General features: G+C 38.8%; 2 protein-coding genes across 2 annotated transcripts in view; one reads left to right on the top strand and one right to left on the bottom strand.

Moving 5' to 3' along the window:
- LOC120129203 (lysine-specific histone demethylase 1 homolog 2-like) overlaps positions 1-18,801 on the bottom strand; it is a 28,708-nt gene extending 9,907 nt beyond the window's left edge. Inside the window, exons 1-2 of the mRNA XM_039146776.1 lie at positions 18,758-18,801; positions 18,179-18,311 (exon numbers count right to left, since the gene is read on the bottom strand). Of these exons, the coding sequence (XP_039002707.1) occupies positions 18,179-18,311; positions 18,758-18,801 (177 nt within the window). The remainder of the gene's footprint in view (positions 1-18,178; positions 18,312-18,757) is intronic.
- Positions 18,802-24,128: 5,327 nt separating this feature from the next.
- Positions 24,129-27,382, top strand: LOC120129204 (H/ACA ribonucleoprotein complex non-core subunit NAF1-like). The gene is made up of 3 exons (XM_039146778.1): positions 24,129-24,947; positions 25,863-25,940; positions 26,092-27,382. Exons 1-3 carry the CDS (start codon positions 24,129-24,131, stop codon positions 27,262-27,264), a joined length of 2,070 nt encoding a protein of 689 aa, XP_039002709.1. The 3' UTR covers positions 27,265-27,382.
- Positions 27,383-27,586: the final 204 nt, after the last annotated feature.

Genomic DNA, 27,586 nt, shown 5'->3' on the forward strand with positions numbered 1-27,586 from the left:
TTCTAAGGATTCGGTGTCCGCCCAACTTGCTGCTATCACCAATATGCTGAAGAATTTGCAAAAACCAAGTGAGGTGAGAGAAGTAAAGGTAGCTCATTCAGCATGTTTACTATGCCATAGTAATCACAATGAGAGTGATTACCCGAACAATCAAGAATCCATCAATTATGTAGGTAACTTCAACCGAGGCAACAACAACCCCTATTCTAACACATATAATCCTGGATGGCGTCAACATCCAAACTTTTCGTGGGGAAACCAAGGAACTAGCAATGCTCATCAACCAGTTCGGCAGCAGAATTTCAATGACTCCCAAGGTTTTCAATCGAATATGCCAACAAGGGAGGGCCATCTTCATCCAACACCAGTTCTTTGGAAGCCAAGATGCAAGAGTTCATAGAAACAACGAAGACAATGCTGCAAGACCATGCAACCTTCATCAAAAACCAATGGGCTCTGCTTTAGAGCCACAATTTGTCTTTGAGGGAATTGAAGAATCAAGTTGGTCAAATTACCGCGGCATTACAAGAACGATGACCAGGACATCTGCCGAGTGACATTGAAGTCACAAAACCTCATGGCAAAGAGCATTGTAGTGTGCTAACTCTACGAAGTGGTACACAAATTAATGTCGAAGATAAGTTTGGGGGAAGATCGAAGGATAATTAACCCCCTAAGATTGTACAAGCAAATCAAGAAGTGCTAGAAGAAGCACTAGAGGAAGAGGTTAAGGATGAAAGTTCATCAAGTAAAGTGACTGAGGGAGCAAACAAAAATGCCAAGGCAAATTATGTTCCCACCCCGTCAGTACAGGAAGCCAGACCCCCACCTTCTTTTCTGTAAAGACTGAAAAAGCATAACGAGGATATTCAATTCAGAAAGTTTGTTGACATTCTGAGTCAACTTCAAATCAATGTTCCTTTTCTGGAGGCTATGGAACAAATGCCTACATATGCTAAGTTCCTCAAGGAGATTGTGACCAAGAAAAGAAAGGCTGAGCAGTACGAGACAATTGCCACGGCAAAATAATTTTACTCATCCTTAAGCAAGCTGCCACCGAATAGACATGATCCGGGCAACTTTATCATCCCATGTTCGATAGGAGACAAATTTGTTGGGAATGCACTATGTGACCTTGGCTCAAGTGTGAACTTGATGCCTAAGTCAATTTTCGTAAAGCTTGGGATAGGAAATGCGAGACCCACATCCGTCATCTTGTAATTAGCCGATCGTTCACATGTGCGTCCTGAAGGGCGAATTAAAGACGTCATCGTGCAGGTTGACAAGTTTGTTTTTCCTGTCGATTTTCTGATCCTGGACTGTGAGGACCGGTCATATTCTCATCGACTGCGAGAGGGGCGAGCTGACCATGAGAGTGGCCGGCCAATGTGTTACTGTGAATTTTTTCCGATCTCTCAAGTACATGGATGATTTTGAAGAATGCCAGAGTATTTTAGAAGTGGATAGAATAATCGCAAGAGAAACAGATCAAATTTTCCATGACAACTTCATTCAGCTAGGTCCTGATGAGAGGCTATTCGATAACTTAAAGGCTGAAGAGCCTAATGATTTTTCTATCGAGGAACAACAGGCTAGCTTCCTCAAAGTTAGCCCAGGTACACGTTTTGAACCTTTGAATTTTGATGAATTTGTTCCTCTCAAGCCCTCATTACAGCATGCTCCTACCCTAGAACTTAAGAATTTGCCACATCATCTTAAATATGCTTATATGGGTAGTAATGAAACTTTGCATGTGATTATTTCCTCTGCCCTTACTCCTAACCAAGAATCTAGTTTGGTAAGTGTTTTGTCACAGCATAAGAAAGCGTTAGGATGGACGATGGCAAATCTGAAGGGAATAAGTCCAACTATTTGCATGCACAAAATCCTGTTAGATGAATGCCATGGTAAATCCATAGAGCCACAACGAAGATTGAACCCAATCATGAAGCAAGTTGTGATGAAAGAGATTCTCAAATGGCTTGATGCTGGAGTGATTTACCCCATTTCGGATAGCTCTTGGGTGAGCCCCGTCTAATGTGTGCCAAAGAAGGGAGGCACGACCGTGGTGACAAGAGAAAACAACGAGTTGCTACCTACATGCACAGTCACCGGGTGGCGAATCTGCATGGACTACCGCAAGCTCAACAAGGCCACCAAGAAGGATCATTTCCCTTTGTCGTTCATCGATCAAATGCTGGTTCGACTTGTTGGCAAGGCATTTTATTGTTTCTTGGGTGGATATTCAGGGTATAATCAAATTTTCATCGCACCGGAGGACCAAGAGAAGACAACATTTACGTGTCCTTATGGCACGTATGCTTTTCGAAGAATGCCTTTTGGACTCTGTAATGCCCCGGAAACTTTTCAGCACTGCATGCAATTCATATTTTCTTACATGGTTGAGGATTTTCTGGAAATTTTCATGGATGATTTTTCTATTTCTGGAGATGATTTTCAAAAATGCCTCTGCAATTTGGCAAAGGTACTGAAGCGATGTCAGGAGGCTGATCTCGTGTTGAACTGGGAAAAATGATACTTCATGGTGACCGAAGGCATTGTTCTAGGCCATAAGATTTCTGCAAAGGGCATTGAGGTAGACAAGGCCAAAATCGAGGTGATCAAGAAGCTACTGCAACCAACTTCTGTCAAGGGCATTCGGAGTTTCCTTGGACATGCTGGATTTTATAGACGATTCATTAAGGACTTCTCCACAATATCCAAGCCCTTGTGCATCTTGCTGCAATAGAACCAATCGTTTGTATTCGATCAGAAATGCCATGGCGCATTCGAAGAGCTGAAGCAAAGACTTATCTCTGCACCGATCATAGTTCCCCTAAATTGGACGACACCGTTCGAACTAATATGCGATGCAAGTGATTTTGTCGTGGGATCTGTGCTTGGGCAACGTAGAGGTAAAATCTTTCATGTTATATATTATGTTATTCGTACCTTGAATGAGGCACAATTAAACTATACCACCACTGAGAAAGAATTACTTGCCGTGGTATTTGCATTTGACAAGTTTAGGCCATACATGATAGGCACCAAAGTCATAGTTCACACCGATCACTCAGCTATAAAATACTTAGTGAACAAGAAAGATGCCAAACCTAGACTTATTAGGTGGATATTACTATTGCAAGAGTTCGACTTAGAGGTAGTTGATAGGAAAGGTACAGAGAACCAGGTTGCAGACCATTTATCTAGGCTAGAAAACATTTCTGAATGCCATGACATTTTTTGATATTAAAGAAGAATTCCCTAACGAGAAAATTTTATATGCCACGACAATTCCATGGTAAGCTGACCTCGTTAATTTTCTTGTTAGTGATGTTTTTCCATATGAATTAAACAGCCAGTGCAAAAAGAGGTTTCTGCATGATACCAAGTTCTATTTTTGGGACGAGCCATACTTGTTCAAGCAATGTGCCGATCAAATAATTCGATGGTGTATCCCCTAAGAGAAGCAACGCGATATCTTACACCATTGCCACACAGCACCCTGTGGAGGGCATTTTAGAGGTGCGAGGACTGCTGCCATGGTCCTCCAATTAGGCTTCTACCATCGCTATTTAAGGATGCCCACAAATTTTGCAAGGCCTGCGACATATGCCAGCGTACTCGGAACATTTCTAGCCGACACGAAATGTCGCTGTAAAATATTTTAGAGGTAGAGCTATTCGATGTTTGGGGCATCGATTTTATACATTTTCTTTTGGAAATTTATACATTTTACTTGCGGTGGACTACGTATCCAAGTGGGTTGAAGCGATTGCGACACCAAGGAATGACTCGAAGACGGTGCTCAAGTTCTTTCACAATAACATTTTCACTCGATTTGGAGCACCAAGAGTCATTATCAGTGACGAGGGTACCCACTTTGACAACAAGCTAATTGCCAAGGCATTACAGAAATAAGGAGTGCGACATAAAATTACCACGGCATATCACCCACAAACAAATGGGCAAGCTGAAGTGTCCAACCGTGAAGTCAAACAGATTCTCGAGAAGGTGGTGAACCCCTGAAGGAAAGACTAGTCCCCAAAACTCGATGAAGCACTCTGGGCATACCGGACGACATTTAAAACACCTTTGGGAATGTCGCCCTTCAAGATGGTATTTGGAAAAGCCTACCACTAAGGTATACTGGGAAATCAAGAAGCTAAACTTTGACGCACAACTAGCTGGGGAGAAACGGCTGCTCGATCTGAATGAGATGGAAGAGTGTCGAACACAAGCATATGAAAATGCCAAGCTCTACAAGGAAAAAATGAAGAAGTGGCATGAAAAAATTATTTTACCACAGCATTTTCATGTTGGACAGAAAGTGCTCCTGTTTAACTCTAGACTCAAACTCTTCCCTAGAAAACTGAAGTCACGATGGTCGGGACCATTCAAAGTCCATAATGTTTACCCGTATGGCGCTGTGGATATCAAGAACATGGACGATGGGTTCGTCTTTAAAGTCAATGGCCAGCGCCTGAAGGCATACCAAGGAGTCCCACCATTGCGTGACAAGACTGCATTTTTCTTGCATGAAGTTGATACTGGCCCACCATCTTAAGGATGACGTGACATTTTAAAATTACTCCTGTGCATAAATAAATGTTTATTTCGCTTCTTTTTAATTGACTATTTTATTTTTCTTTGCAAAGTTAGAGTACATACAACTTTCAACTGTATCAACATCAGATTTTGAACACTCTAGCCCCACACAATTTTAGAAGCGCACACGTCGCACGATCACCGCACTACCACAAACGTAAAGTCAAGGTACCTTGCATTGCATTACATTTCATAGCATTTAGTTTAGTTTTACTTAGTTTTTAGTAAGCTTTGAGAACAATGTTTTTCTCAAGTTTGGGGAATGTAGGGTTCTTAAATCATTGCATGATAGTATTAGTAGAATGAATATGCCATGACATTAGCAAGTGGTTGAATTGGTTTTCTAGAATAAATTAAGGATGCCCGATGATGATGAATTCTTGATGGCCCGGATTAAATGTACATGACTGTTGAGGATGATAGAACCAACTCTAGGACTTGCTTCTTTGAAACCCTTGAATACACGATTATATGTTTCTCATGCTTACGAAACTTAGAAATTTTTTATAAGAGAATTCTTGCATGTTTTGGCATAAATGATGAAAACCACACTCTAAAAAAAAGAAAAAAAAAAGAAAAAAATGAGATTGTGAATAAATGCTATGACATAACTGTAGAGGGACACTCCACTATGCCATAGCATTTCCTGTAAACTGCAAATAAACAAACAGTAGCTATGGTATATGAGTAAATGAACGTAGTAACGAGATGACTCTATCTGACTAGCTCGGGGGTGGAAGGTATGTTACCTTTCACATAGAGTGTGGGATGGTAGGTGTGATGGGCTGACTCCCTTTGTAGCAAAAAAAAAAACAATGTGAGAGTAAAATTCGTAAATGTCGTGGCAAAACAAGAAAACTTGCTTAGAAAATTTTTAGGTTTGTTAAGTATGGACTAGATACAAACACGCACACACCACACAAAGAATCTTGCCCTAGGGAACAGTACTTGATTTCTCAAACTAGTCTAGCATGTTGAAGCCAAATGTTCTGAGGGCTAAAATTATGTCCCATATAACTATTCTGTTTCTAAACTTGCCATGGTATTTTTATTTTGCTTAATACTATCCATTGCATGAGGACAAGCAATAGCTTAAGTTTGGGGTGTGATAACTCCGTAAAAAGATCATATTTTGGGATCTTTTCACTTAAGTTATTGAATGTCTAAGAGCTCATTTAGGACCACATAGATGCATTTAGGAGCATATAATTGCATGTGGTGGAATTAGGTTTGTCACGACATTTTAATTTGTCATCAGTGCTGCCTTATGGGGAATGTGTTTGCTTAATGATGTGCAGGATTTGAGAGCACGGACAAGAAAAAGGAAAATGTCGTGGCATAAGGAGATTGCCGAGTAGAATGAAAATATCGAGTTGGATTAGCATTTCGAGAGCGAACAAAATGAAAGAAGATATTTTTGAAGCTAGTTGTCCCTATTTTCATGGGATCTCTGACCATGACCGAGAAATCTACCTGAATCAGTGCTGTCTGTCGGGTGCTCAGTCAACCATCCAGGTTGGATCATTGCCAGCTGCCCAGCAGCACCATTGCCAGCTCTGCCCGATCCTCACATGAATTAAGCATGATTTGGGGTATCTTTGGATTTTTGACATAAATCTTTAGGGTTTTTCTCTCCCTATAAATAAAGGATGAAGCCACAATGTTATGCACTTTTGGTTCCATGCCATTTTGAGCTTAAAAGTTAGAGAGAGAATGTCTTACTTTTCTCTGTCAATCCTACTTGTCGTGGAATTTCTCCGTGACAAGCTTGAAGGAGTGGCGTTCTAGTCATCCGAGATGAGCTAGTTTGCTGGGGACAGTTCGTGGTGGCTGAGGGAAGCTCCGACAGTGCACGTCAAAGGTTTTTCCTCCTTCCCTTAGTTCTTTGCTTTCATATTTGGTTATTGGGTTGTAAGGAACGAATGAAACTTGTTTTGTGCTTGTTTATTTCAAACCCCACCATGAACTAATCCTATTTGGTGGGAGTTCGCTTGGATGTCTAAGTTTATATTTTAATGAATGGTTGTTTTTCTATGCTTTAATCTATTTTGTTTATGATACTTAATGCCTTAAGGTTGTAGGAGCTACGAGAGTAGCCTTTTCTTAGGAGGTTCTTAGGGTTCGAGAGAATACATTGGCAAAATATCCTTAGTATTCGAGAGAAATTAGGGAGGAACTACATAAACAAAGGGTTCTAGGTAGTAAATAGGACTAATTCACCTTAGAGATAAGGCTAGGATTTCATTCGACTAAAAGGAGTTGTGCAAGAACGATAGGTTAGATGTTAATGTTGCTGCAAAAATGTATTGCCGAGACATATCCTGTTATCTGGACCAATAGGATCACTGCAGGGGTTTACGCCAATCGGTTTTGCCAGGGCATCTTGAATCTGTCTAGTCCCTTACTAGAGATAGCATAGGACACCTTATTAGACTCCGTCGAGCAGGCTAGGCAAAGAAGAGATACCATTCGGAGAAATAGACTTAGATTTTCCTAGTGACTCCTATCACTCACTTCCATAGCAGCTTGTCGTGTGAGAAAGCTAAAGTCCTATATATTAGAACTAGTATCTACATTTTATTTTGCCTTGACATTTCCATTTGTTTGCATGCATCATAATTTAATTTGCCACAACATATCCAATTGCTATCACACTACTACCATTCTATTTCCACATCAGTCATTCCATTTTGCCACAACATTTTCATTTATACATACTATCACTAATTTTACTTAGGCGACAAAGTAAAGTGCCTTGACAAACTTATTTGATTTCCCCAATTCCCTGTGGAGACGATACTCAACTTATCACTATATTACTTGTTTGATTGTGTATACTTGCACATATATCCACACTCATTTATAGTACTCACAAATAACGGACAAGTTTTTGGCGCCGTTACCGGGGAATTGGCAACTGGAAGTTAAATTGTTTTATCATAGAATTTTGATTTTGCTTGTTTATATTTCTTTTCTATAGTTTTATCTTTTATTTTTCTTATATTTTTAGGTTTTTCTCAGTATATGACCAGAAGTAATCCTGGCGAGCCATTAGAACCGATTGAACCTGAGATCGAGAGGCTTTTTAGGCAAAGAAGACTTGCTCAACGTGCAAATATGTATCAAATCGGAAATTAAGCCATTGGTCATGAGGAAGATCAGAATGTGGGGGCAATTCCAAATGCTGGGAATGCAGCCAGACCTCGCGTCATTCGTGATCACTTAAACCCGATCTTAGATGACTTAAATCCTGGAATTATGGCACCAGAAATTCAGGCAGCCCACTTCGAGTTCAAACCTGTCATGTTCAATATGCTGAACTCCATAGGGCAATTTGGGATCATGCCAAATGAAGATGCCAGACAGCACATTCATAACTTCTTGGAGGTGTGCGATTCCTTTCGCCAACAAGGAGTGCACGAAGATGTTTTGAAACTAAAGCTATTTCCTTATTCTCTGCGTAACCGAGCAAGGGCTTGGTTGAGTGGCGTTCCAGCGAGTTCAATGGAGTCGTGGATTGTTGCAAAAATTTTTGCTGCGGTATAATCCTCCGAACATGAACACCCAACTGAGGAACGACATAGTTTCTTTTCATCAAGCTGATGACGAATCAATGTATGAATGTTGGGATCGATACAAAGGATTGCTTCACAAATGTTCGAATCATGGTTTTCAAGATTGGACACAAGTGGTGATGTTCTATAATAAAGTTAATGTGCCCACGAGGATGATGTTAGATACCTCGGCAAATGGGAAGTTACTTGAAAAATCACCAGCAGAGGCATTTGACATTCTAGATAGGATTACCAACAACGATTACCAATTTCCATCAACAAGGCTTAGACTTGGGTGCAAATCAAATGGAGCTTTCGAGCTAGATTCTAAGGATTCGGTGTCCGCCCAACTTGCTGCTATCACCAATATGCTGAAGAATTTGCAAAAACCAAGTGAGGTGAGAGAAGTAAAGATAGCTCATTCAACATGTTTATTATGCCATAGTAATCACAATGAGAGTGATTACCCGAACAATCAAGAATCCATCAATTATGTAGGTAACTTCAACCGAGGCAACAACAACCCCTATTCTAACACATATAATCCTGGATGGCGTCAACATCCAAACTTTTCGTGGGGAAACCAAGGAACTAGCAATGCTCATCAACCAGTTCGGCAGCAGAATTTCAATGACTCCCAAGGTTTTCAATCGAATATGCCAACAAGGGAGGGCCATCTTCATCCAACACCAGTTCTTTGGAAGCCAAGATGCAAGAGTTCATAGAAACAACGAAGACAATGCTGCAAGACCATGCAACCTTCATCAAAAACCAATGGGCTCTGCTTTAGAGCCACAATTTGTCTTTGAGGGAATTGAAGAATCAGGTTGGTCAAATTACCGCGGCATTACAAGAACGATGACCAGGACATCTGCCGAGTGACATTGAAGTCACAAAACCTCATGGCAAAGAGCATTGTAGTGTGCTAACTCTACGAAGTGGTACACAAATTAATGTCGAAGATAAGTTTGGGGGAAGATCGAAGGATAATTAACCCCCTAAGATTGTACAAGCAAATCAAGAAGTGCTAGAAGAAGCACTAGAGGAAGAGGTTAAGGATGAAAGTTCATCAAGTAAAGTGACTGAGGGAGCAAACAAAAATGCCAAGGCAAATTATGTTCCCACCCCGTCAGTACAGGAAGCCAGACCCCCACCTTCTTTTCTGTAAAGACTGAAAAAGCATAACGAGGATATTCAATTCAGAAAGTTTGTTGACATTCTGAGTCAACTTCAAATCAATGTTCCTTTTCTGGAGGCTATGGAACAAATGCCTACATATGCTAAGTTCCTCAAGGAGATTGTGACCAAGAAAAGAAAGGCTGAGCAGTACGAGACAATTGCCACGGCAAAATAATTTTACTCATCCTTAAGCAAGCTGCCACCGAATATACATGATCCGGGCAACTTTATCATCCCATGTTCGATAGGAGACAAATTTGTTGGGAATGCACTATGTGACCTTGGCTCAAGTGTGAACTTGATGCCTAAGTCAATTTTCGTAAAGCTTGGGATAGGAAATGCGAGACCCACATCCGTCATCTTGCAATTAGCCGATCGTTCACATGTGCGTCCTGAAGGGCGAATTAAAGACGTCATCGTGCAGGTTGACAAGTTTGTTTTTCCTGTCGATTTTCTGCTCCTGGACTGTGAGGTCGATGCCACAACACCCATAATCTTGGGGAGACCCTTCCTAGCTACCGGTCATATTCTCATCGACTGCGAGAGGGGCGAGCTGACCATGAGAGTGGCCGGCCAATGTGTTACTGTGAATTTTTTCCGATCTCTCAAGTACATGGATGATTTTGAAGAATGCCAGAGCATTTTAGAAGTGGATAGAATAATCGCAAGAGAAACAGATCAATTTTTCCATGACAACTTCATTCAGCTAGGTCCTGATGAGAGGCTATTCGATAACTTAAAGGCTGAAGAGCCTAATGATTTTTCTATCGAGGAACAACAGGCTAGCTTCCTCAAAGCTAGCCCAGGTACATGTTTTGAACCTTTGAATTTTGATGAATTTATTCCTCTCAAGCCCTCATTACAGCATGCTCCTACCCTAGAACTTAAGAATTTGCCACATCATCTTAAATATGCTTATATGGGTAGTAATGAAACTTTGCATGTGATTATTTCCTCTGCCCTTACTCCTAACCAAGAATCTAGTTTGCTAAGTGTTTTGTCACAGCATAAGAAAGCGTTAGGATGGACGATGGCAGATCTGAAGGGAATAAGTCCAACTATTTGCATGCACAAAATCCTGTTAGATGAATGCCATGGTAAATCCATAGAGCCACAACGAAGATTGAACCCAATCATGAAGCAAGTTGTGATGAAAAAGATTCTCAAATGGCTTGATGCTGGAGTGATTTACCCCATTTCGGATAGCTCTTGGGTGAGCCCCGTCTAATGTGTGCCAAAGAAAGGAGGCACGACCGTGGTGACAAGAGAAAACAACGAGTTGCTACCTATATGCACAGTCACCGGGTGGCGAATCTGCATGGACTACCGCAAGCTCAACAAGGCCACCAAGAAGGATCATTTCCCTTTGTCGTTCATCGATCAAATGCTTGTTCGACTTGTTGGCAAGGCATTTTATTGTTTCTTGGGTGGATATTCAGGGTATAATCAAATTTTCATCGCACCGGAGGACCAAGAGAAGACAACATTTACGTGTCCTTATGGCACGTATGCTTTTCAAAGAATGCCTTTTGGACTCTGTAATGCCCCGGAAACTTTTCAGCACTGCATGCAAGTCATATTTTCTGACATGGTTGAGGATTTTCTGGAAATTTTCATGGATGATTTTTCTATTTCTGGAGATGATTTTAAAAAATGCCTCTGCAATTTGGCAAAGGTACTGAAGCGATGTCAGGAGGCTGATCTCGTGTTGAACTGGGAAAAATGATACTTCATGGTGACCGAAGGCATTGTTCTAGGCCATAAGATTTCTGCAAAGGGCATTGAGGTAGACAAGGCCAAAATCGAGGTGATCAAGAAGCTACTGCAACCAACTTCTGTCAAGGGCATTCGGAGTTTCCTTGGACATGCTGGATTTTATAGACGATTCATTAAGGACTTCTCCACAATATCCAAGCCCTTGTGCATCTTGCTGCAACAGAACCAATCGTTTGTATTCGATCAGAAATGCCATGGCGCATTCGAAGAGCTGAAGCAAAGACTTATCTCTGCACCAATCATAGTTCCCCTAGATTGGACGACACCGTTCGAACTAATATGTGATGCAAGTGATTTTGTCGTGGGATCTGTGCTTGGGCAACGTAGAGGTAAAATCTTTCATGTTATATATTATGTTATTCGTACCTTGAATGAGGCACAATTAAACTATACCACCACTGAGAAAGAATTACTTACCGTGGTATTTGCATTTGACAAGTTTAGGCCATACATGATAGGCACCAAAGTCATAGTTCACACCGATCACTCAGCTATAAAATACTTAGTGAACAAGAAAGATGCCAAACCTAGACTTATTAGGTGGATATTACTATTGCAAGAGTTCGACTTAGAGGTAGTTGATAGGAAAGGTACAGAGAACCAGGTTGCAGACCATTTATCTAGGCTAGAAAACATTTCTGAATGCCATGACATTTTTTGATATTAAATAAGAATTCCCTAACGAGAAAATTTTATATGCCACGACAATTCCATGGTAAGCTGACCTCGTTAATTTTCTTGTTAGTGATGTTTTTCCATATAAATTAAACAGCCAGTGCAAAAAGAGGTTTCTGCATGATACCAAGTTCTATTTTTGGGACGAGCCATACTTATTCAAGCAATGTGCCGATCAAATAATTCGATGGTGTGTCCCCTAAGAGAAGCAACGCGATATCTTACACCATTGCCACACAGCACCCTGTGGAGGGCATTTTGGAGGTTCGAGGACTGCTGCCATGGTCCTCCAATCAGGCTTCTACTGGCCATCGCTATTTAAGGATGCCCACAAATTTTGCAAGGCCTGCGACAGATGCCAGCGTACTCGGAACATTTCTAGCCGACACGAAATGTCGCTGTAAAATATTTTAGAGGTAGAGCTATTCGATGTTTGGAGCATCGATTTTATACATTTTCTTTTGGAAATTTATACATTTTACTTGCGGTGGACTACGTATCCAAGTGGGTTGAAGCGATTGCGACACCAAGGAATGACTCGAAGACGGTGCTCAAGTTCTTTCACAATAACATTTTCACTCGATTTGGAGCACCAAGAGTCATTATCAGTGACGAGGGTACCCACTTTGACAACAAGCTAATTGCCAAGGCATTACAGAAATAAGGAGTGCGACATAAAATTACCACGGCATATCACCCACAAACAAATGGGCAAGCTGAAGTGTCCAACCGTGAAGTCAAACAGATTCTCGAGAAGGTGGTGAACCCCTGAAGGAAAGACTAGTCCCCAAAACTCGATGAAGCACTCTGGGCATACCGGACGACATTTAAAACACCTTTGGGAATGTCGCCCTTCAAGATGGTATTTGGAAAAGCCTACCACTAAGGTATACTGGGAAATCAAGAAGCTAAACTTTGACGCACAACTAGCTGGGGAGAAACGGCTGCTCGATCTGAATGAGATGGAAGAGTGTCGAACACAAGCATATGAAAATGCCAAGCTCTACAAGGAAAAAATGAAGAAGTGGCATGAAAAAATTATTTTACCACAACATTTTCATGTTGGACAGAAAGTGCTCCTGTTTAACTCTAGACTCAAACTCTTCCCTAGAAAACTGAAGTCACGATGGTCGGGACCATTCAAAGTCCACAATGTTTACCCGTATGGCGCTGTGGATATCAAGAACATGGACGATGGGTTCGTCTTTAAAGTCAATGGCCAGCGCCTGAAGGCATACCAAGGAGTCCCACCATTGCGTGACAAGACTGCATTTTTCTTGCATGAAGTTGATACTGGCCCATCATCTTAAGGATGACGTGACATTTTAAAATTACTCTTGTGCATAAATAAATGTTTATTTCGCTTCTTTTTAATTGACTATTTTATTTTTCTTTGCAAAGTTAGAGTACATACAACTTTCAACTGTATCAGCATCAGATTTTGAACACTCTAGCCCCACACAATTTTAGAAGCGCACACGTCGCACGATCACCGCACTACCACAAACATAAAGTCAAGGTACCTTGCATTGCATTACATTTCATAGCATTTAGTTTAGTTTTACTTAGTTTTTAGTAAGCTTTGAGAACAATGTTTTTCTCAAGTTTGGGGAATGTAGGGTTCTTAAATCATTGCATGATAGTATTAGTAGAATGAATATGCCATGACATTAGCAAGTGGTTGAATTGGTTTTCTAGAATAAATTAAGGATGCCCGATGATGATGAATTCTTGATGGCCCGGATTAAATGTACATGACTGTTGAGGATGATAGAACCAACTCTAGGACTTGCTTCTTTGAAACCCTTGAATACACGATTATATGTTTCTCATGCTTACGAAACTTAGAAATTTTTTATAAGAGAATTCTTGCATGTTTTGGCATAAATGATGAAAACCCCACTCTAAAAAAAAGAAAAAAAAGAAAAAATGAGATTGTGAATAAATGCTATGACATAACTGTAGAGGGACACTCCACTATGCCATAGCATTTCTTGTAAACTGCAAATAAACAAACAGTAGCTATGGTATATGAGTGAATGAACGTAGTAACGGGATGACTCTACTTGACTAGCTCGGGGGTGGAAGGTATGTTACCTTTCACATAGAGTGTGGAATGGTAGGTGTGATGGGCTGACTCCCTTCGTAGCAAAAAAAAAAACAATGTGAGAGTAAAATTCGTAAATGTCGTGGCAAAACAAGAAAACTTGCTTAGAAAATTTTTAGGTTTGTTAAGTATGGACTAGATACAAACACGCACACACCCACACAAAGAATCTTGCCCAAGGGGACAGTACTTGATTTCTCAAACTAGTCTAGCATGTTGAAGCCAAATGTTCTGAGGGCTAAAATTATGTCCCATATAACTATTCTGTTTCTAAACTTGCCATGGTATTTTTATTTTGCTTAATACTATCCATTGCATGAGGACAAGCAATAGCTTAAGTTTGGGGTGTGATAACTCCGTAAAAAGATCATATTTTGGGATCTTTTCACTTAAGTTATTGAATGTCTAAGAGCTCATTTAGGACCACATAGATGCATTTAGGAGCATATAATTGCATGTGGTGGAATTAGGTTTGTCACGACATTTTAATTTGTCATCAGTGCTGCCTTATGGGGAATGTGTTTGCTTAATGATGTGCAGGATTTGAGAGCAAGGACAAGAAAAAGGAAAATGTCGTGGCATAAGGAGATTGCCGAGTAGAATGAAAATACCGAGTTGGATTAGCATTTCGAGAGCGAACAAAATGAAAGAAGATATTTTTGAAGCTAGTTGTCCCTATTTTCATGGGATCTCTGACCATGACCAAGAAATCTACCTGAATCAGTGTTGTCTGTCGGGTGCTCAGTCAACCATCCAGGTTGGATCATTGCCAGCTGCCCAGCAGCACCATTGCCAGATCTGCCCGATCCTCACATGAATTAAGCATGATTTGGGGTATCTTTGGAATTTTGACATAAATCTTTAGGGTTTTTCTCTCCCTATAAATAAAGGATGAAGCCACAATGTTATGCACTTTTGGTTCCATTCCATTTTGAGCTTAAAAGTTAGAGAGAGAATGTCTTATTTTTCTCTGTCAATCCTACTTGTCGTGGAATTTCTCCGTGACAAGCTTGAAGGAGTGGCGTTCTAGTCATCCGAGATGAGCTAGTTTGCTGGGGACAGTTCGTGGTGGCTGAGGGAAGCTCCGACAGTGCACGTCGAAGGCTTTTCCTCATTCCCTTAGTTCTTTGCTTTCATATTTGGTTATTGGGTTGTAAGGAACGAATGAAACTTGTTTTGTGCTTGTTTATTTCAAACCCCACCACGAACTAATCCTATTTGGTAGGAGTTCGCTTGGATGTCTAAGTTTATATTTCAATGAATGGTTGCTTTTCTATGCTTTAATCTGTTTTGTTTATGATACTTAATGCCTTAAGGTTGTAGGAGCTACGAGAGTAGCCTTTTCTTAGGAGGTTCTTAGGGTTTGAGAGAATACATTGGCAAAATATCCTTAGTATTCGAGAGAAATTAGGGAGGAACTACATAAACAAAGGGTTCTAGGTAGTAAATAGGACTAATTCACCTTAGAGATAAGGCTAGGATTTCATTCGACTAAAAGGAGTTGTGCAAGAACGATAGGTTAGATGTTAATGTTGCTGCAAAAAGGTATTGCCGAGACATATCCTGTTATCTGGACCAATAGGATCACTGCAGGGGTTTACGCCAATCGGTTTTGCCAGGGCATCTTGAATCTGTCGAGTCCCTTACTAGAGATAGCATAGGACACCTTATTAGACTCCGTCGAGCAGGCTAGGCAAAGAAGAGATACCATTCGGAGAAATAGACTTAGATTTTCCTAGTGACTCCTATCACTCACTTCCACAGCAGCTTGTCGTGTGAGAAAGCTAAAGTCCTATATATTAGAACCAGTATCTACATTTTATTTTGCCTTGACATTTCCATTTGTTTGCACGCATCACAATTTAATTTGCCACAACATATCCAATTGCTATCACACTACTACCATTCTATTTCCACATCAGTCATTCCATTTTGCCACAGCATTTTCATTTATACATACTATCACTAATTTTACTTAGGCGACAAAGTAAAGTGTCTTGACAAACTTATTTGATTTCCCCAATTCCCTGTGGAGACGATACTCAACTTATCACTGTATTACTTGTTCGGTTGTGTATACTTTCACATATATCCGCACTCATTTATAGTACTCACAAATAGCAGACACGTCACTTGGTTATATGGTCGATACACTCAAATAATGTTATTGACGATTGCACAAGACTGCAACAGAAAACTATTCTCATCACCTTCGCAATTGTCAAAAAAGAAGATATTGACTCTTGGGAATTATTCCTTATGAACTTACAAACATATGTTCTATTACATGTGATGTAGAATATAGATGATGGGATTTGTCTTATTTCTGACAGAGGCATTGGTATCAAATATGCACTCCAACATATGGGCATGTCTTACCAACCCCCAATATTTATCACCAGTACTGTTTACGACATATTGCCATAATTTATTTGCAGAAGTTCAAGAGTCAAGATGAGCGTCTAATGGTACTTTTAATGGGTACATATTTCACCCTTTTCGGTTTACTATATCTTTACAAAATTATTTCATATTAATTATTTCACTTTTTATTGATAGGTTACACACATTCTGTACTTGAGTTTGAGGATTTGATGCAGGAACTGAGACACATGAATTCTGATGGCTTTAACTACCTTGCTAGAATCTTAAAGAAGAAATGGCTTTGATCGTTTGATAAGGTTAGATGGTATGGTCATATGACAACGAACTTGGCTGAGGTAATAAATTCATCACTAAAGAGAGTGCGCCATTTACATATCACATCTGTTGTCAAAGCAACATATTATCGAATAGCATCCCTTTTTGCAACCTTTGCGAAGGCAAACAACTGACTGAATAGAAGGTAGCCGCCAACTCCACCCAAATCTCCTCAGAAAATTGCAAGCATTCCAACACCATTCCAACGCGATGAGTGTCGTATGCTTCCCTCGCGAAATGTCATTATTTTGTGTATAAGAATTTGCGAGGCCGTTGAAAGGCATATAAAACAATGTATACGTGGTTAATTTATGAGAAAAAACATGTAAGTATACTTCCAAACTTTCAAATACTTGTGTGCACACATCATTGCTGTTGCTTCTTTTGTTCGGATACTCTATATGAGATTCATTGATCGGGTTTACTTACTTGAAACTATATTCAAGGTTTATGAATACGATTTTCCTCCCACTGCGGAAAAATCCGAGACCAAAGGCGCTGGATTTTGGAGTGGATTTTAGATATTCAAACTGGATTTATTTATTTATTTATTTTATTTATGCAGTCGTAGCGACTTGTGTTGTTATTGCTGCCTTGACATTTGTTTATGAGATTAGAAGCTTGTTTTGTTTGGTTTCGATCAATAGTAACCTGATTTATTAACTTATATTATCAATTAATGTAATTTAATCCTTGTGTTTATATTCTGAAAATTTTACTCTTGTATCTTGTTTTACATATCATAATCTTATAAGTAGTTGATCTTTTTTATGTGTCTTGTTTAAAATTTATTTTGATTACATGAATCAAGTGACCTCAATGATAAAAATGAATTTTTGTTTTTTAGAGGTCCCTAGATCGAGCATCAATAACTATAGTATATTTAACCTTTCATTGTTAAATGATTGAGAGTCTCTCAAACAGATAATACTACTTATAATCATCCTAAACTAATAAAAAATTAATTTGATTAAATTTTTATTTGTTTTAGATTTTTTTAAAATTCTTTATTGATCGACTCCAATTAAATATTAAAGAAATTTATTATTAAACGAGTTTTTCATTTTATTTTATAATTTAAACTCATAACATTATTAAAATATTTTATCATCTCATTAAAATTAATAGTTAATTATAATATTTATAATTCTAATAGCAACACAAAATTGATATATCATCCTAAGATAATATTTTGACAGCAATATCTAATCTCAATATAAATATTTAATATTATCTAATTTATTTTTTATTTAAATTTCCTAGAGGGTAAACTATACAAATGGTCACTAATGTTTGAGTGAGTGTTCATTTTCCCCACTAAAGGTTCAAAAATAACAAATTGGTCACTAACGTTATCGATCTGTAACAAAATGATCACTCCAATGTCATCTATGTTACATTGATGATGTGGCAATATTAATAAAAAAAAGGTCAATATTTAATTTTATCCCAAAACTATTGCTAAAACTTCAAATAGACAATAATTTTATATTTAATTCACCCTAAAAGTGTTTTAATTTCTATTTTTTTTTTAAAACACCCAATCAGCCTTCCCTCTTCATGCTAAGGACTAAGAGACCATACGTCTGCGATTGCTCTCCTCCCATATGTCCAGTGAAGATGAAAAACCAAAGAAAAAGATAGGTTTTGGGTCATTTAAATTTCTATCTTTGTTAACATCGGCGGGTACAACCAAGTAAACCAACAAAATTCTGTATAGAATCATTAACAAAAAGACATAATCCCTTCAAGTCGTTGCCACCTTCACATGCTTCCAGGTGAAAAAACAAAGTGAACCTTATGGAGTTTAACCTCCAAGAAAGTATGGTATTTACAATGGTCCCCAAATTACAAACTAATCTCTCATATTCCTCTGTGTTGTGCGAAATATTAGAAACCAATGACAAACGTCAATATATATATATATATATCAATGTCTTCTTTATGCTTCTACATCCCAATACACATGCTTGATTCTTCATTTTCCTGAAATTATACATCGGAAAATAAAAAAAAAAATAGATTATGTCAGACATGTACGTTGTTATAACCGGGAATGTTGTACTGAAATTCAGTAAAATGCTGAGATTACAGAGTCACAAGCAAAACATAATGAACAAAATTGAGCATTACGCAAATAGTATCCTAGTATACTTGCCTGTTGTAAGCTGTAATCCTTCTCCCATACTCAAAAGAGTCCATTGCTTCTCAATTCTTAGACATCGTTCGAATCATTGGTTGCTTCATTGGCAGCAAGTTTGGTAAAACCATCAGCTGCTCTTTCAATTGAATGATTAGCATTACTCGCAGACCTCACATCATTCTCAACCATATCATCTCCATTTACTTGATCAAGCAACACCAGGCACTCCATGAAAGTAGAAACATAAAATAGTGTTTCTTTGAATCCCAAAATAACCAAGTTCACTTCTCTCAGGATCAAGGGAGACCAGTTGCAGATTATCATATCAAATTCCCATTTTTCATAAACCCCAAAACCCTTGGCTTTGGCTCAAGACCTGGGTTCGCAATACTGAACATCTTAGACCAAGTTTCTACAACACCATATTTCTTCATCAACCATATATTACACCGAGTATGTAAACACCCCAACTCAATCACCGCAATTGATGGCAATTCTTCATATGGAATACATATATCTCCGACTGGTTGGGCAAATTCCTCAAATTCTCAGGCAACATAATCTCTTTGAAATCATCATCCCTCATATCAAACCCCATAATAAAATACTTAACCTATAAACCCCTTGATCTTCCACTCTTTCATAAGCAATCCAATGAACAATTCTAAGGCAACAATAATCCGCTACCCTAGTTCTAAGCCTACATTAATTCCAATGACAGAAACGTATACAAAGTAGAAGTCATGGAAATTACTACAAAGGCATTAAAAGAAGTCATGGAAATTACTACAAAGACATTAAAAGAAGATAGAAATGTTACACCCTATGGGTGTGACCCGCACTAATCGGCTACCCTGGTCTTAAGTCTCCATACTTTCCTATCAGAGGTCATGTCCTCGGTAAGAGCTAATTCATTCAAATCAGATCTCAAGCAGTCTTCCCACTTTCGTCTTGGCCGTCCTCTCCTTCTGGCACCGTCGACTGTAATCGACTTTACCCTCCTGACCGCATCCGACGGTTGTCGCCTAAGGACATGCCCAAACCACCGTAGTCTTCCCTCCCTCAATTTTTCAGATACATGTACCACCCCCAAGGACATCCTAATAGCAGAGTTTGGTGTCATGTCCCACAGAGTCCTACCACATGCCCATCGAAACATTCTCATTTCTACGGCCTCCATCCTCCTTATGTGATCCTTCTTGATTACCCAACATTCTGATCCATACAACAACGCTGGTCTTATTGCCATTCTATAAAATTTTTCCTTAAGTTTTTGAGGCACCTTCTTGTCACACAAAACTCTAGTAGCAGCCCTCCACTTTAGCCATCACACCTTTATACGGTGTGTAACGTCATCATCTACACCCCCATCCTTATGTATCATAGACCCTAGGTACTTGAAACAATCCTTTGAGGGGAGAACGTGTCCTTCTATGCATACTTCTAGATCTTCCTCGTTTTGGTTCCCACTGAAGTTTGAACATAAATACTCTGTCTTTTTAATATTGATCCTTAGACCTTTTTCTTCCAAAGCAGTCTTCCAGGTAGTCAGTCTACTATTCAACTCAGTTTTTGTTTCAGCAACTAGGACAATGTCGTTAGTGAAAAGCATACACCATGGAACACCGTCTGGTGTCGCACAATAGATATCGTCCATAATCAAGGCAAAGATGTACGGGCTAAGAGCCGACCTCTGGTGGAGTCCGATTTCCACCGAGAATGCCTCGGTGTCACCAACTGTAGTCCTAACGTATGTAGTAGATCTACAATACATATCACGAATCGCCCGGATATAAGAAGTTGGGATCCGTCTCGTTTCCATGGTCTTCCAGATCGTATCGCAGGGAACGTTATCATACGCCTTCTCAAGGTCAATGAATGCTATGTGAAGATCTCTATTTTTTCCCTATATTTCTCCATAAGCAGTCGAAGCAGATGAATCACCTCTGTAGTAGACCTGCCTGGCATAAAGCCAAATTGGTTTTCCGAAACCCTAGTAACCTGTCTCAACCTAGCCTCTATCACCCTTTCCCATAGCTTCATGGTATGGCTGATTAGTTTAATATATATGTAGTTGCCACAACGTTGGGGATCTCCTTTATTCTTAAAGATTGATATCACCGTAGACTCTCTCCACTCCTCTAGCATCTTGGCAGTCTCTAAAATAATATTAAAGATATTGGTCAACCACTTAACTCCCTCTTCTCCTAGGGCCAACCACACAGTGATAGGAATTTGATCTGAACCGACAGCTTTGTCCCTCCCCATCTTTCTAAGAGCCATTTTGACTTCCTCAAACCCAATCCTACTTGTAGGGCAGTCATTGGCCGTATTATGATGGTCGACTGACCCATCAACGGTACTATCTCTACAGGGAGAGGCACCGTCATTAAATAAGCTAAAGAAGCAACTACCCCAAACCTCTTAATATCATGATCTTTCACTAAAAGAACACCATTGTTGTCTTTAATAAACCTAATTCTACCTAGATCCTTTTTCCTATTCTCCCTGGATTTTGCAAGTCTGAAGATGTCGTTTTGTCCTTCCTTGGTGTCTAATCTCTTGTACATTTCCTCGTATGCCTTATCCTTTGCTTTAGCCACCGTTTTCTTGGCTTCCCACTTTGCTTCCTTGTATCTTTGTTTAGCTCTCGATCTTTCTTCGTCGTCATTGCATTGTAGAAACTCCTTGAAGCAAGTTTTCTTTGTCTTCACCTTAGTTTGGACATCTTCGTTCCACCACCACGATTCTTTATGCTCATTGAGCTTCCATGTCGATAACCCAAGGGTGTTTTTGCCCACCTCTCTGATGGAACTTGCCATATTTTTCCAAAACATATATGCATTATTTGAGTTTATAGTTCCAAAATCTGTATTAGACAAAACTTTACTCCTAAAGTCATCAACTGTCGCTCCATGTAAGTTCTTCCAAAGGATCCTAGGTTTACCAAGTTTAGCCCTCCTATGAGTGCTCCGCCCATGGCTTACGCGGAACACCAAAACCAACAACCTGTGTTGTGATGCACATGCCTCTTCAGGGAACACCTTACAGTCATTGCAAGCCCACCGATCCCGATTTCGATCCAGGATGTAGTCGATTTGGTTACAATGTCCCCCGCTATGGAACGTAATCAAGTTCACATCTCTCTTGTTAAAGAAGGAGTTAGTGACCACCATATCGTATGCAGTAGCAAATTTAAGCAACGTACGCCCCTCCTCGTTCCTACTGCCAAAACTGAAACCCCCATGAACACCGTCAAACCCGTCGGTTGCACTACCTATATGGCCATTGAAGTCTCCCCCCATAAAAACTCTTTGGTCCTCTGGAATGCTCCTAAGTACATCATCTAACTGATCTCAGAAGCAACGTTTCTCCCCCTCACCTAGGCCAACGTCTGGGGCGTACACTGAAAGGACATTCACCACTTTCTCTTCTATAATAACCTTAATCATCATGATCCTATACCGGTATCTACAAACTTCGACTATATTTTCCTTGAGCTTAGAGGATACCAAGATACCCACCCCATTTCTAGCGTTATCTATGCCTGAATACCACAACTTGTACCCATTACACTCTCTGGCACGAGCCCTTTTCCACCTAGTCTCCTGAATACATGCAAAATCTATTTTCCTATTACTAAGTACGTCGGTCAGCTCCAACAGCCTAGCATTTAATGTGTCTACATTCAATGAACAAACTCTAAGTCTAGTCTCATTGACACCATTCTGTCGAGCCCTCCCCCTATATGCCCTATGAGATCTAAAATGAGGACATGACCTCAAGTAATCATCTATAGTCGAAGCTATTAGGAATTATGAAAAAGGAATCCAAACGGGTAATAAAACGGATTTTAACAAAGGTAACTGCAAAACTAAGTTAAACCACCAACAGTTCGTAAAATTTATAAATTCAGAATCAAAGCAAAATTACAGTTCGTAAAAAAAATCTCAAACATCATACACTTTATAGAAAAAGAATCAGCAATCACGTTTAAAGCGGAAAATGCAAGCTAAAAACTAAAAACAAAAACAACAATATGATTATGAATATTTTAGGTTAATAAAAAAGAACAAATAAAACGAGAAAATTAGATGAAAATATATCTGATGACACTTCAAGTCCCTAAGGAAAAAACAATGACCCAGATGTGATTTATCTAAGCTGATCATGAACCCAAATGTGCAGATTACCAAAAACGAGGATACCGGGAAAATCCCCAAAACAAAAGTATGCAAAAGCTACCAAATAGCAACAGTAAAACAAGTACTCAAGAAGAACAAGCTTTGTTGCAAAAATAAATAAATGAAGTAAAAGAACAAACAAACAAAGAAATAACCAAACAGAACAAGCAGGTAACAAATACAAAAGTTTTAAAAGGAAAAATGGAGATCTTACAGTTAAAATGAAGCATAACTACAAACAGAAACCAGTAAAAGAGGGGATGGAGATCTTACAGTTGAAATGAAACAGAACAGAGAAAGGTAGGTGAAGAAAGAAAAGGAGAAGAACGATTTACAGTGTTCAATCTACTTGGAATCAACCAGTTTTAGTTACACAGAACTTTTCAGGCTTTCCAAGAAAACCAGCTTGAAGATGCTGTTGGATATCAATAACCTATATGATTAGTGATAAACAAAAAAAAAAAAATTATCAACTTGATTTGATGAGAGTCCAGCGAGTTTAAATAAAGATTTTATAATTAGAAAGAATATAATAACATTTTATTTGAATTTAATTAAAATATAATAAAAAATCAATATTACGTTAATTAATATTACATATATCATCACTTGATTGAATAAAAATATTATTAATTTAGATAAATAAAAATTAATAAAATATCACTGTAAAAAATATCATCAGTTAATCAAAATTATTAAATTAAATTAAAATTATGATTAAATTTATAAAATATATAAAAATTAAAAATTAAATTTATAATTATATTAATTTATTTAATAATCATGTCAATTTATTCGCCAATTATTAATAATTGATGGTTCAATTGATAATACTTAAACAATTAAATGATATAATTAATAAGATTAAAAAATTAATATTTAAAATAATAATAATAATAATTAAGTGGTGGTAAATATAGTTTACTAATATTGATATAAGAATAAAATAATTTCTATATTCGCCTCCTCCCATCGTTTTTATTTTTATTTTTTAAAATCTATTATATAAGAACAACGCTGGCGATATTATCGTCTCCTAAACCCTAAAGTAAACCCTAGCACTCGCTCCTACTTTCTTTCCTCCGTATCATTCTTGGGTTTCTTGACCCAAAAAGAAAAATCATTCCTGGTTTTCCCTGTTTTCCATTAAGAAAGAAGAAAAATCAAGGATTTGGGTGTATTTTCTTTTAAATTATAGTTTAATGTTCAGCAGCAATTTAAATGAGTGGTTTGACGGTTACCCAAATTTAGATGGGATTAAGTTAGAAGAGAGTGAATTTGAAGATATTGAGAGCATTATGGAGATTGGTAAAGAAGCTAACTTTGAGAAAACCCATGCTGGAGACCTTGGCGTTAATGGGTCTGAGCCAGATTTTGATGGGTTCAAGCCAATTTTTGATGGGTCTGCGCCGGTTGCAGATGAGTTCGGTCGTACAGTAAAGGTGGAAGAAGATGAGTCAAAACCAGAACTGGAGTTTTGTTTGTCTATTGAGGAGTCTATGAGAGAAGATTTTGATGTGTTCAAGCCAATTGTTTGTGGGTCTGAGCCGGTTCGAGGTGAACCAGGCTGTATAGTGAAGGTGGAAGAAGAAGAGTTTAAAGCTGAAGGGAATCCGACTTTACCTATTGAGGAAGTGATTGGGAAGGTCAGTTTGGATGATGGACTAGAGAGTGGAAGTAGTAGTTCAGAGTCCGACAGTGAAAGTTCTTCGTCGTCATCTTCTAGTAGTAGCAACGACGATGAAGACGACGAGGAGGATGATGAAGAAGAAAAAATGAAGGTGGAGGTTAAAATGGTGGATGGTGTAGATGAACTTGAAGAAGGTGAGATACTAGATAGTGATGAAGAGGTGGCCGTTGATGGAACCACCGATGAGGAGGAGGAGGAGGAGGAGGAGGAGGAGGAGGAGGAAACAGACGACATCCTTAGTGCGTTAGATCTTGAACTTGAGGAAGTTGATGATGATGATGAGGATGCTGGTGCTTCAAAAGTTCCCATCAGGTCTAAGAATGAAGCTGAGGTGACAAATTGTAGCTTTTGGTTATGTATTTTATATGAATTTTGATATTTTAGTATTTTTTTCTTGATTTTTAGATACTTGTGTATTTGTATTATGTTTATATGATTGCTCTATGTTATGAATGTTGTCTAATATTTCCAAGTAAAGCTTTAGTATGTTAAAGTTATTATTTTGGCTCTGTACGATGGCAAATTAAGTTTGTAATGAAACCATGTCATATCCACTCAAATTACTCGAGGCTGTCTCCTAGCAAATATATGCATTCATATACTTTCATGCATCTTACATTAATCATGTCTACAATCGGAGCCTTGTTTGGTTAATTTTGGAGTTCAAGTTATCAAAGCTGAAAGATATATGTTCCATGAAAAACGTTGAACTTTATTGCATTGTGATTCTTGCTTGGCAGAGGCCAGAGATCAAGCTCTTCAGCACACTATGTTCTCGCCCCTGAAAACCTATGTCTAGACATCTCTTGTATTCTTTCTGTAATTCTGATCCATTTGAAGTTTGTGATGAAACTATGTCATATCCACTTAAATTACTCAAGGCTGTCTCGTAGCAAATTTCTGCATTCATATACTTTCATGTGGTAATCTTACGTTAACCTCATGTCTACAATTGGAGCCTTATTTGGTTAAGTTTGGAGTTTAAGTCATCAAAACTGAAAGGTACATGTTCCGTGCAAAACGTTGAACATTATTGCATTGTGATTCTTGTTTGCCAGAGATCAGGCTTTTCAGCGCACTCTGTTCTCGCCCCTGGAAACCTATGTCTAGACCTCTCTTGCATGCTCTTTGTAATTCTAAACCATATGACCAAAATAGCTATTACTGAAGTTAAAATTTTGGTAAGGCATGATGCCTGAGTTAATGTTGAAAAAATATTCTGATTAAACGCTATTAAATTTGGCAGGTTCTCCCCCCAGTTCCACCACTGGATGTTGAACTACGACCCCATCACCAAATGCTTCCTGTTGGAGTTATTTTGTCGGTAAGCTCAAGTTGGATTGTCTATTGCAAACTACAAAGGCCAAACCGTAAAGTTTATTCAAATTTTATTAACTCTCATATACTTATGTTTCAGAGCTTGGCCACTTTTTTCTGCTGAGTTAAGTCTAATGATGTTCCTTACACTGTTACAGATGGTCGGTACCAAAGTTGTTGTTGAAGGAAGAGATCAGCACAACCCTCTGAACGAAGGTTCGGTTCTTTGGATAACAATGAACAGATCGCCACTTGGATTTGTGGATGAAATCTTTGGACCTGTAAAAAACCCATACTATATAGTACGGTATAATTCCGAGAGTGATGTCCCTGCTGAGATCTATGAAGGCATTTCTATCTCTTTTGTTCCCGAATTTGCTAATCATGTTCTCAACGACAAGAATCTTCACAAGAAAGGATATGATGCATCTGGTGAGAATGATGAGGAGTTGTCAGATGATCCCGAGTTTTCGGACGATGAAAAAGAGGCAGAGTACAAGAGAATGCAAAAAATGACAAAGAGATGCATGAATGACCAGAGAGTGGGAAACCAGAAAAGCAATAAGAAGAAAGTTAAAAGTAAGAATGGAGCCTGGAAAACCGATAGGAACTCGGCCCAGCAAACATCAAGAACAGCAATGGGTCAACCTCCATCTAATCAGAATCAGCATAATCTATCCACAGTCTCGGCATCTTTGGTCAATCATAATGGTTCATCGTCTGTTGTGGGACAACAGGATTTTGTAGGTGGATCCCGCTTTGTCCCACCGTTTCCTGTCATGCCACCGTCTTCTGGTATTGTTGCACCTTCAAATGGAGTTTGGAATAATGGAATGCCAGTCCAGCATCCACAGAATACAAATTTTCTGAACATGTTTTCTGCAGAAGGGATGTCGGTGCTCTCACAGAATTATCCACAGAAGCCTATTCCTTTGTCAAACCCTGCAATATCTATGCCAAACATGATGCCATATCAGCAGCAGCAATTTGACCCGAGTTTGAGTATGCTACCTAATATGGTCTTAACTAGTGGTCAGTCAAGCTTATTTGCTGGACCGGCCTCTGCACCTTGGCTCGGGATTGCCGGTCAAAATGGCTTTAACCAAAACCCATTTGGAATGGGTATGCAGGCCCAAAAACTCCTTAGTGCATTACAAGGTATTGTAACAAATGGACCTACAGTAGATGGGAACTGTAATTTGCATCCCAATGGTGTTAAAGGCAACTTTGAATCATCCCAGAACTTTAACATGGGTGCACCATCTAGTCGTGGAAGAAAACCTTATCATCGAGGCCATGGCCGAGGTGAAAGAGGTCATCGGCGATCTTAAGAGAAATGGGCTTTCCAGAGTTGTTTGATATAGGTAAAACTACATGTTTGGTGCGCAACTTTTTGTTGGATGTTTGCAATATAAGATATTTAAGGTAATTAGCATTGAATATTCCTGATTATGAATCAATCATATTCAAGTTTCAGTTCCCAATTCTTTCATATCTACTAAAGGTGCCGTGTTCATGTACTCAAACAGACAATATCAACTGAAAGGTTGAAATCAGAAGAAGAGAAGGCCGTGGAAAGAATAACAATCATCCCATTTCTAGCTTCAAACATATGACAAACATCAATATATATATAATCATTTTAGTACTCAA

The sequence above is a fragment of the Hibiscus syriacus genome, unplaced genomic scaffold (genome assembly GCF_006381635.1).
Source record: "Hibiscus syriacus cultivar Baekdansim isolate YM2019G1 unplaced genomic scaffold, ASM638163v2 tig00110483_pilon, whole genome shotgun sequence".
NCBI classification, from domain to species: domain Eukaryota; kingdom Viridiplantae; phylum Streptophyta; class Magnoliopsida; order Malvales; family Malvaceae; genus Hibiscus; species Hibiscus syriacus.

What these genes read in the sequence shown, in the direction of transcription:
- LOC120129204 (XM_039146778.1), top strand. Translation starts at nt 24,129, where the DNA reads ATGTTCAGCAGCAATTTAAATGAGTGGTTTGACGGTTACCCAAATTTA. An exon ending in GGTCTAAGAATGAAGCTGAG is followed by an intron (nt 24,948 to 25,862) that starts GTGACAAATTGT and finishes TAAATTTGGCAG; the next exon opens with GTTCTCCCCCCAGTTCCACC. An exon ending in CTGTTGGAGTTATTTTGTCG is followed by an intron (nt 25,941 to 26,091) that starts GTAAGCTCAAGT and finishes ACACTGTTACAG; the next exon opens with ATGGTCGGTACCAAAGTTGT.